General features: G+C 31.5%; 1 protein-coding gene across 1 annotated transcript in view; it reads left to right on the top strand.

Annotated features, from left to right (window-relative positions):
• The window catches only part of LOC108755125 (5-hydroxytryptamine receptor 1-like), a 43,862-nt gene that overhangs the window by 18,706 nt on the left and 13,379 nt on the right, over positions 1 to 11,777 (top strand). Inside the window, exon 2 of the mRNA XM_018497952.1 lies at positions 5,591 to 5,898. Within this exon, the coding sequence (XP_018353454.1) occupies positions 5,728 to 5,898 (171 nt within the window). The 5' untranslated portion in view covers positions 5,591 to 5,727. The remainder of the gene's footprint in view (positions 1 to 5,590; positions 5,899 to 11,777) is intronic.

Genomic DNA, 11,777 nt, shown 5'->3' with positions numbered 1-11,777 from the left:
CGACCGCTCATCACGAGATGTTTTCTTTCGCTGCTTGTGCGTTACAAAGGCCGCTTATGATAAACAACTTCTTGCATGTGTAGCAACCTACGACAGTAGGCAGTTTATCTCGTCACGTGTTTGTATTTATCGGTAGCTATGCTATTCAGCGATTTTTAGAAATTAATATCTTGTTAATTGTTGCAAAAATTGCAAAATGCTAGAAGACGTTTTTACTAAGTTTATTCTATCTGCTCATGAGAGGTGATCGCGTAGGTCTTGAACACAAGCCCTGTATATACACACACGCGCGCGTGCATACAAATGTTATCAAAGTCATGATTCTGAACAACATTTAAAAAATTTTAGTTGACAGTCGGACATCTTGGATATTAAATACTACAATTTTCAAACCTCATAATTCGAAATTTACTTAACGAAAAGAAACTTTATTAATGTTTAGGAAAGCTCTTGAAAAAAGCTACAAGAATATGCAATATAAGTGGCGGTTTATTTAAAAAAAATTATTTAATCTTGAGTTGAGCTTAAGGATATCTTTCTCAAACTGAACAAATATCACCATCTTTCCTTCTTGAAATCATAAAACATTTTTTTGAAAAAAATTCTCTTTTTTGAAATATTTATTAAAATGGTCTCAAAATGATCCTATACATACACAAGATGTCCCAAAATGATGTACGAGCATTAGAATCGTAGAAGGGATCAGAGGGAACAAAGGTCTTATACTATTTTGCAATATTCGCTGTAATTTTTGATATCAAAAATAAAACGTTTGAGCTGTGCCGTGACATTACGTCGCGCGAGTTCGCAGCACGGCCTATTGCTCCTTACTTGATAGCGGCGCCAGCGGCGTGCGGTGAGGGAAAATATGACAGGTTGCTGCCTGGTATGGCAGTTTTATGTGTTTTACCGCACCGCGTCTACACTATCCGATAGTATTATTTTAGCTGAAATTTTTCTTACACATTTTTTACCATCATAAATCACGTTATTTAGCATGCTTAAATACATTTTAACACAATTAGGTATGTTAAATGACGTAATTAATTAGAGTGCTTACGCGAAGCGTAAGCTGAACGTTGTGATATGTTTCTCTTATCTTTCCGCGTGTTTTATTATGCGATGTTTCTATCTACGCTTCGAGATATATTACCTTAAAATGTTGTTTTACATTATATATATTTTTGCTGGGATGTCCTTTTTTTACATAATGTGTGTACACTTGGAGTTACAGTGTAAACTCATCGATGGCCACTACACTGTAAATCCAGGTGTATTATTTTTACACATGTAAACTTAAAAAAAATAATGCATTTGACTGAGGCACTTTTTTTCACATGTTCTGCCGTTTAACAAGTTTAATCGTACACTGTTAAAAATGTTTTTAAATTTCATTAACATTTAATATACATACATTGGCGTATGAAATTTAAATTCTCCGTAACTGAAAAGATTATTTACGTACATGCTAATGAGATTTAAGTTCGTAGTAACTGGAAAATTAAATGTATTTCAATTTAATACTTTCTATTTATGGATATGAATAACATTTTAATTAATCATAATTGAAATAACTATTAATGTACATATTGGTGAACTCTTTGTTAACTGATATAATTTATATTTATATAAATAGTAAATCTGCAATAATATACGTAAAATTAAGTTATAATTGAGAAATGTATACAGGAAGAAAGGAATATGAATTTCAATATTTATATGTATAGAATTACAATCTTCAATAACATCAAATATTATAGTACTTTGCAGTAATGTTACTTCGAAAGATTACAATATTTCGTAAAACATTGCTGTAATATTGTAATATTCTTATGTCCGCTAAAATAAAATATTGCTTTAGTATTCTGTGATATAGCTTCAATATTTAGAGAAGTATTGCAGATATATTGCAACATTATGCAATATTTTAATAATTAATTCAGTCTTATAATTACTGAAATATTATTTTTTAGCATCATTCTAAAATACATACAATACAGTTATAATAAAAAAACTTTTGGGAGCCTAGGAAGTATACTCAAAAGGGTTTGGAAATTTTCAGATTTTAAAATACATACGATAAAGTTATAATTAAAAAACTTTCGGGAGCCTAGGAAGCACACCCAAAGGCCTTGGAAATTTCCAGAAGACTCGCCACTCGTTTTGTATACGTCTCGCCTACAGTATGAAATATTTCAGCCATATTACAGCAATATTTTAATGGCGCTGTGTTACAAAAATTGAAGCAATATTGCTGCAGTACTAAAATTTTAATATTTTTTTGGAAATATTGCAATAATATCGGTTCTAATATTTTGTAGAAAATAATGCAATATTATAATTTAACAGATAAGTACGCAGTCTCGCCACGCGATAGACGCGTACTTATCTGTCAAGAAGAAAAAAAAATATCCTATAAGAACGAGTATATAGATCGAGTTGACGATTCTCCTAGAGATTCCTAAGGTCTTTCGGATGTACTTTTTGGACCCTCGAATGTTTTTTGGTTATAAGTTTATCATGTGTATTTTGGAATATCATGCTAAACAATATTTTAGCAATTAATAAAATGATTAATTATCGAAATATTTCATAATGTTATAACATAATATATCTGCAAGATTTTTCTAAATATTGCAGTAATACCGCAGAATACTTATAGAAATAGTTTATTTTAGCAGGAATATTATTACAATATTGCAGTAATGTTTTATGAAACACTGCAATCTTTAATATTGCTATAATATTGCTGTAATATTTCGTGTTATAGGGATACGTTTTCACAGTTTCTGATAAATGTTGAGATATATATAATATTCTATTTTTCAGTGATAATAAAAAAAGAAAAAAACTTTAATCTAAAAAATAACGATGTTCTTTATATTTCAATTAAAATTAATAGCTTCATCAGCAGGTGGAAATCTAATAAGATTTGTTAGAATAAATCATTATTTTATACTAAAACAATGATTAAATTTGAAATTATATAGTGTCAATTTGACACTATATAAGAGCAGCGGCGACTGAAATAAAATTAAATTAAATTTGACACTATCGATTTAACAGTGTCGCTTTATGTCTAATAGACGATATATATATATATATATCTAGAATATATATATATATATAGAATAACATATTGATAGCTTTAATAATGTCTCTTTAAACACAGCCCTCCTAATTACTCACAATTAGTTCAAAATGAGTCTTACATACATGACGCTACATTGTTTTTATGCACTTTTTACTGTCCCTAACATTAATTGCCCATAGCATTAATTTTTATCATTATTGTATCTATTTTGTATATATTTTATATACATATACATATAGGAATATGTAAAAAGATATTTATATTATATTACAATAATATGTTATTAATGTATTTATATTATTGATATGTTATGTATTTTGAGTTACATGTGTGCTAGATTACATTTTTAAATAATTGTTAAGATTAAACGTAAGAAAAAAATATATCTTTATTTTCTTAAAGAACCCTCAAAATTATGTGACAATTATATCTCGTCTCCATACCATAAAAAACATTATTCTTCTTATATACTTCCTGAGTCATATTACAGTTACATTTTGATTTGCTGGGCATAGATACACGGAGCAGTTATGCTTCTCACGTTATGCTTCTATTTATATATAGCACAAGACACTACCATATCTTTTAATAATTAAGTATTAATTTATTATTACTTTATAACTCTAATCCTAAAGAAGAGTATCGAAAAAATCGATTTTTCGCCGATCGAAATAAAGCTTAAATTCAAATTTTTTTATACGTTCAACAGTATTGTGAGTGTGTGTGTGTGTGTGTAAATTCAGATATGAGGTTAAAAATTAGCAAAATTCTGGAGAAATGCCTTGAATTTAAAGATAATGTCAGTAATCCAGGTATGATGCTGGAATATTTTAATAAATCTCAGTATTTTCTCAATAACGTACGCAATACTTGCTTGTATCTAGATGAAATTAGATGATTATATAAACTTTACATTTATTAAAATATATATTTATTTTCAGCGCCGATTTTTGACATCATAACTGAATTCAACACTCTCGAAAAATTATAAAAATATTCTCAAATTCAAGCTTTATTTCTATCGGCAAAAAATTGATTTTTTTGATACTCTTTACGTCTTAATTTAAACTTAAGCAGTCAACTCCTTATTTTTTATCACTTGGCGCTTATGTCAGTATTTGTACCTAACCATTTCAAATATTCAATATCTTAGTGCAATAATTTAGAATAAAGTTTTAATATCGATTTTTTGTTTATCGTGTGTTTTATATGATCTCTATGTATATAGCAGTACATAATCAAGTTTAACAGAATGACCAAATAAACGATTAAATTAACAAAGATATAGCAAACTATTAATATACATTTCGAATTTACATAAGCGATTGACGTTTTGACTATACAGTCTTTCACAAAATCTACATCGAATATTATAATTTAACTTCTTACAATAGAGAATGAAATGTCTCATAAATATAAAAAAAAACGTCTGAAAATAAATCGCTAAAAAGAGACCAATTTAGTCAGGACAAATTTTCCAAAATTCTTTTTATAGATACGGTCTTGATTTATGCTTTCACTTCATTTCAACTTTTACTTTGTACTTGTTCTTGTTTTCATGATTCATCTTTGGAAAACGTTAACGGTTGGAGATCAAAATTTCAGACTGGACAAAGTCTTATACATTTGATCATGACTGTTTTTGTAATTTTTTTTCTAAAGATTTTATTTTTTGTTACATGTCTTATCCAGATAATATGCATATTGCATAAAATATCAAAAAGACGTCTTTTATATTTTATGCAACATAAATGTTATCTGGGTATTTTCATTATTAGTTGAATTTTAATTGTTTAAATTTGAATTTTTTGACTGAAATGGTATTTGACGTACATATAAAATCGATTTTCGTTAGTAAATGATGAATCTGCTATTAGATGTGTATTTTATTTTTTATGACTATAATTTAAAAAATATTTCTTAATTATCATCATTGAAAATGAGTGAAAGCATAGATCAAGACTTCCGTGTCTATAAAAAAAGGAATTATGGAAAATTTGCTGAATGAAATCTTTACTGGTTTGGCCTCTTTTTGGTGACTTATTTTTAGGCGTTTTTTGTATTTATGCTACATTTTATGTTCTGTTGTAACATAAGTTAAATTATATTTCCTGTAGATTTTGAAAAAGACTGCGTAGTTGAAACGTCTATTGCTTATGTAAATTTGAAATATATAGTTACTTAAGTATTTTTTCTACATCTTTGTTTATTTGCTTGTTTACTTGGTCGTTCTCTTAAACTTGTTTATGTATTGGTATGCAATGTAACGAGCACTTTATTGTTATGGTTTGCTTATAAATATGTTTTTCTTAACTCTTGATGCTAGCGTAACGTGAACTCAGCACCTTCATCTTTAATATTAATTCTTCTAAATAGATAAAGGGGAAAAGATCAATAAATTAATAATAAATTAGCATGTATATATAGCATATATCCAAATTTGTTTTAATGGTAGGAATATCACTGTTCATGTTCATAGAGATCATGATTTTGCAGAAAGTGAAAGTTGATGAAGACTGTGGGATAAAGAGAAACTGCTACTGAGTTTTTCCATTTGGAATTAAGGCTAAAATTACTATACGCTTGTGCGAATCCTCACATCCAGTGATCGAAAGGATACGAGAAACATCAAAATGGCATCACAAGATATCATCTTTATAAAGAAGGAAGATCTGATCAACGCTGTAACATCAATTATTTATTCAAACTCCACGCCGCTTATTAATGATGTTCAGCCAGCTACCACATTTCTTTCTTTCTTCATAAATTTTCCCGGCGAATTTTCTCCATACAATGCAATAGAGGTAAGCGACGCAATTGTAACACAATTGTATAACTATAATCAAAAGAGCTAGAGTTTTCTGTAAATGATAAAGTATACTTACTCTTAACATGAACACACTCCCCGCAAGAGTGAATAAGTGAATGAGTGAGCGACAATATTTTTTTTTATGCTTTAGAATAAAATTTTTTTTTAATGAATGACTAGATAAATATGGATAAAAATACGAGTGAATCAGAAGGATTATTACGAATTAAAGTTAGCACCTATTCTTTAGAAGTTTCTAAAGTAGACGTTTCTATATATACATACAATAATTATATCTTAGACTCGGATCGAAATTACATTATGGATTAAAATTTCGATCTGGTTACGATTATGATCTGAGGCTATCCAACTTTTGGTTTCAATCTTCGGTTCCATCCTTTTACTGAATACTTTAACAGTCATTACAGATATATAATTATCGAAAACTGTAACCAAAAAGGACCGAAATCCAAATGGACCCGATAACTGTACGATAAAGAACTGGAACCAAAAGTGGGATTTAGCCTCGGACTGTATCCGGGACCGAAATTTTTTGGACCGAGTCCTTCTGTAGTCAGACACGATTTACGATTAAAAATGCATTGCATTTAAGTACGTACAGTAAAGAAAAATGTGAAGAACGATAAATATGAACAGTATTTCGAATATTTTCTGTTTTATAGTTACATTCTGAGTTAAAAGATAAAATTAATTTCTGCTTCAAAATAAACAGCTCCGAATTTATTTAGTCACAATTTCTCGCGTTGCTCCGCGAATAAAATGATTGAAAAATAATTAGTAAATGTACGATGTGCGACGTTTCAATAAACAGATTTATTTATGATACAATTAATAATTTATAAATATGTAAATTTTTAGCGTAATACATCTTGTTTTTTCAAAATTTTATGATTAAAATTAATAAAAATACGCACCATGATACATGATTGATACATTTATGATGCAACATAATCGTAACAACTCTTGTTTTATAAAATTTATAAAATTATTACAATTTGATTAACCTTAACTTTATTTTCATGTATTTCCTCATTTGCATATATGCACATCAATTTATAAAGGAAATGTGCGTGCGTGCATACGCGCGCGTTATGTATATATGTTTAAATTTAGCATATGAGACCAAATTTAAAATATAAATAATACAATATGATAAGAATTTGAACTGATGAAAATAAATGTATATTAAAGTGGATCTTAATACCTTAATACTTGTGTGAAATTATGTACATGTTTGATTTTATAAACTACGCGCCGAAATGTTTTTCGGTCTTGAAACGCAATCATCAGCAGAACTAAAGTACTAATATTATTTAATAAATTCATAAGCAATTTAATAATTTTTGATGCTTATAAGCATCAAAATAAGAATCATAATTAAATGTTAATAAGAATCTTAAATTTGCAAATAAACCCAATGTTGGTTTTGTGGCGCAATACTATTCACATGACCACAAGTACGAAAATCACAAATACAAACTATGTGGACAATAAGGGTACAAAGAAGAATACTGTGATACTCCTCAGTTTAAAGCAAATAACTTATCTTAGATCAAACAAATTATTAGTGGAAATTGAAGGAAGCACATCATGGTGCAAATTAACGAAATCTCCAAGTTACAGTTGGACACCGCATCCGACATTATAATTATATTCGTACGCATATGGAGGACATTGAATCAAGCCATCTTATCAACCTGCTGCACAAAATGCCACAACAATAATCCCTTACAAATATTGGAAGAATTCATTTGCACCGTTCAGTGTAACAATTATTTTAAATCAGATAAGGTCTTTATTACGAGCGTTCGGAATCTAAATGTTTTAGGCATTGATTGGTTCGAACTTGGCTTTGGAAAAATCTCTATCAACGCAATTTGCACCGCTATAAAATTTCACGACGAGAAGCACATGATCCAATCAAAATTCTCTAACATATTCACTGACACTCTGAGTCATTGTACGAAGACAAAAAAGTTAATCTACTATATAAAACCAGAAGCCAGTGTTTCGAGCGAAACGTTCAATAGACTACGCTGCCATTCCATTGATCGATCGAGAATTGGACCGCTTTCAGAAAATGGGTATTATTCACCAATTGAATACTCGGACTGGGCAGCACCCATTGTAGTAGTAAAAAAAGCTTAATGGCGATATCCGCATATGTGACTACTCTACAGGGCACTCAAGCATTGGAGCCGCAACATTACTCATTGTCAATACCAGACGATACTTTTGCAAAACAAGCAAACAAAAAGATATTCAGTATTATCGATCTGTCAGATGCTTTCTTGCAAATCGAAATAGCGAAAGAATCAAGGAAAAATTTACGAAGTCTTTTATAGCAGATTCAGGAATTTAGATTTCATCTTAAGTCGCAAAAATGTAAATTACTTATGAAACAAATCAATACTTAGGACAAATCATTGATGAACGGAGAATCCGTTTAGATCTTGCAAGAACAAAGACAATTGCGCAAATGCTGATGTAATCATACTCCGCTCGTATCTAAGCGCGATCAAAATTTTTATGATTTTATTAAGAATATGCACAAATGGCGGAAATCATTTGATAAACTCCTCAGGACAAATTCTCAGTGCAAATGGTCTAAAGACTTTGAAGAATGTTAATAATCTTTCAACAAGTTCAAGAGTATATTTCAATCGGATCTTATGCTGACACATTATGAAGAGATAATCCGAGACAATAAGAAATTATTGTTGCAAACGATGCGCGACGCTTTAAATACAGGTATAGGATCATGTATCTTACATCGATTCCCCCTCACAGAGTCATCAAGTTGCTAAAACATCAATTAGAGTTCCACTATCTTCACGGCCAATACTGTCGGATCCATGGATCCGAATTCATATCAACTTCGCAGAGCCAATACACAATATCTACTTTTTTCTCACAGTAGACGCATATAGTAAATGGTTAGAAATCATTAACATGCAAACCACAATTGCTGACTGTACTTTCCACTCTCGAAGATTTATTTGCTCGCCACGGGCTACCCAAAACCATCCTCAGTGATAATGGAATGCAGTTCACTGACGGTATTTCCCAGAAAATCTACAAAGGGTATCCAACATGTTCGAACAGCATCATTGCACTCACAATCTAATGGATTTGTGGAAAAATTTGTCGATACCTTTAAACGTTACGTAACAAAACTAACGCAAAAAGGAGGAAGTGGTGAGCAGAAAACTAATCTAAATATTCTTTACAAACTTTACTGCACTACAAGAAATCGTAGCGCCCAAGAAGGAAAATCTTCCGTTGAACCAATGTATGGGCAAAACCTCAGGACAACTCTAAATTTACTCAAACCACTTAACAGTCAGATACCATTGAAATTTGTTATTGGTGGCCAGGACCGGATTGCGGTTTTTACCGCTCCTAGACAGTGAAATTGCCGCTCTCATTCAATCCTCCAACAATCACATAGTAGGAAGGAACAATAAAAAAAAGGACTTCTATATTTACTCTTGCGCTCGAAGTATATTGATAAAGAAACATAGAATGAGAGAGAAAACTTGAGAAGAGCCATGCCAGCCTTTTTCATGCACGCTTATACCAGCGCTAATATTCATTTTTGCGATATAAAAACTAGGTTACCACGTCCATTTTGTGAAACTATCGATAAAATCGTAATGTCAAAAATTGATGTAATCCTTGCTAATGAGAACTGCCTTTGGCTTTTATTAGCACCACATCCGTTTGGATGCACAGGTGCTGATATAAAGAGTTATCTATATAAGTCGCAAACGCAGAACGCAGTTCGCAGACGCATTTGCGACAGCCAATCAGAAGCGTCAATGGTACTAATAATAGCTTTCATTGCGACGACTGTCGCAAAATCGTCTGCGAACTGCGTTCTGTGTTTGCGACTTATGTAGACGGCCCTTTAGTGTTGCACCACCGATGAGATACTACTAATCTTCTGTTTTCATTTCATATATACGTTTTTTTTTTACCCAACGCGCTTATTGGAGTGAGTAGGAGCTATAGTAGGAACATTATTGGGCCGACGCGAACAAATTTTTAGTGATCGATGGAAAAGTTTTTTAATCATTTGCGTCTGACAAAAAATGATTATCTTTTAGAACTTTTTTTCGGAAAATGCTCTTCCCCTCCAAACTTGTCGCGTCACGGTATAGCCTAGGTTAGTCTCCAGTGCTAATATGCTGGTGGCAACGCTCAGGCTTGGTATGATAAGAAATGTGGCACACGACACAGAGATAACAAGAATGGAGAACATATTCACGTTACTTCATGAACAAATGGAAATGAATCTCAGCGGTCATTATTGAAGCTAGAGGCCGAGTGATGTATAATGTATGTACGGACGATGGCAAGATCCGTAGGATCCATCTAAATCAAATGCGTGCTAGAAGCAATGGCAAAATAGTAGAGAAGCAGCCTACTGATTCAATTTCTTTCGAGCTTCTCTGTGAGGAGTTTGTGCTCCCAATATCTTATATTTCCGGTTCGGTAGTGACGCCCCAAAAGACAATATCTACGCCGACATCAGGGGCAATTCAAGAACTCCCGTGCCCCTGCGGCCTTATCGGAAATGGCTGTTAGAGACAACTGACCGCTATTTCCAATAGGACCGCAGGGGCAGAGGGACCACCCCGGAGGATCTCATCTCGGACCCACCGACCGCCGGAACGTTACGGGGACTATGTCCCCACTTTCAGGTCGACCTCAAACAGGGAAGGTGTTGCCACCACGACATATACGATATCTCACGCTGAGGACATGAACGAGAAAGCAGCGATGTGTGGAAAATAGACCGAAGTAGACAGGCACAGACTACAGAATACTCTTTTTGTAGCAGAGTTATAATATATTGTTCGTATTGCATATAAGTGAAAACTTCGTTGTTGGTTGACACCCTTCCTTTCCTTTCCACCGCGCACATCACAACGTGTTGTATATAAAATATGTTATAATGCACTTACATTGTTGAGTGAGAAATTATAATATTGGTGTAACATTCTTGTTAATTGAAGTTAATTTTTTGCAATCCATCTATTTTAATCACTATTCTGCTTGCATTTATAAAGTACACATCTATTAATATTGGGGAAACTCTATATGAATACTTTGAGAAATACTCAGGAGTTCTATACATTGTGCATGTAACTTTTTGAGGTATTAATTCTTATTATGTTCTTCTATGAATTCCTAAGGAATTATAATTAAGGAAAAGAGAAAATTTGGAGAATACTTTGCAAATTTATTGAGCTATCTCGAATTCAATAAATTAAAAAAAAGAATTATTAATACGATTTAATTCCTCGCAATATTATATAAATATTACACAAATACCACAAAAATATTACAGTAAGACGATTATAATATATTATAGCAATATTTTTATGATCCATTTTCGCAAAAATATTAATATTAGTGTGATATATTTCAGCGATATTTCTGCTATATTTGTAATATTGCAAAGGGAAAATAACATTACTGTAATATTACGTGTTATGTGAGATTAGATATATTAAGATTTTGAATGAAACTACACTGAGAGAAAGGATTTTGTTAATTTAACAAGTCAGTTAATTTAATAACCAGTACTTTTAACCGCGGTGATCGGTAAATATGTGACAACAAATTTTGTTGTTGAGATTGCTGCTAGTCTGCTATATCAACCAATTTTTAATAACAGAAGCAAATTATATAGAATCTAATTTATCTTTTGGATAGAGTTTAGGCTCATTTACATAGAATTCGTGAAGTCTTGAGTGATAGAAAACCAATCAAGCACAGTCTAATATAGGGAGAATACTTGTCTAGAATTGGTCAATTTCTTATTATTTGAGATCTTGCCGTCTA

The sequence above is a fragment of the Trachymyrmex septentrionalis genome, unplaced genomic scaffold, assembly GCF_001594115.1.
Source record: "Trachymyrmex septentrionalis isolate Tsep2-gDNA-1 unplaced genomic scaffold, Tsep1.0 scaffold83, whole genome shotgun sequence".
Lineage (NCBI taxonomy): Eukaryota > Metazoa > Arthropoda > Insecta > Hymenoptera > Formicidae > Trachymyrmex > Trachymyrmex septentrionalis.
The sequence above is the reverse complement of the archived record's forward strand: the minus strand, read 5'-3'. Positions and strand labels throughout refer to the sequence as shown.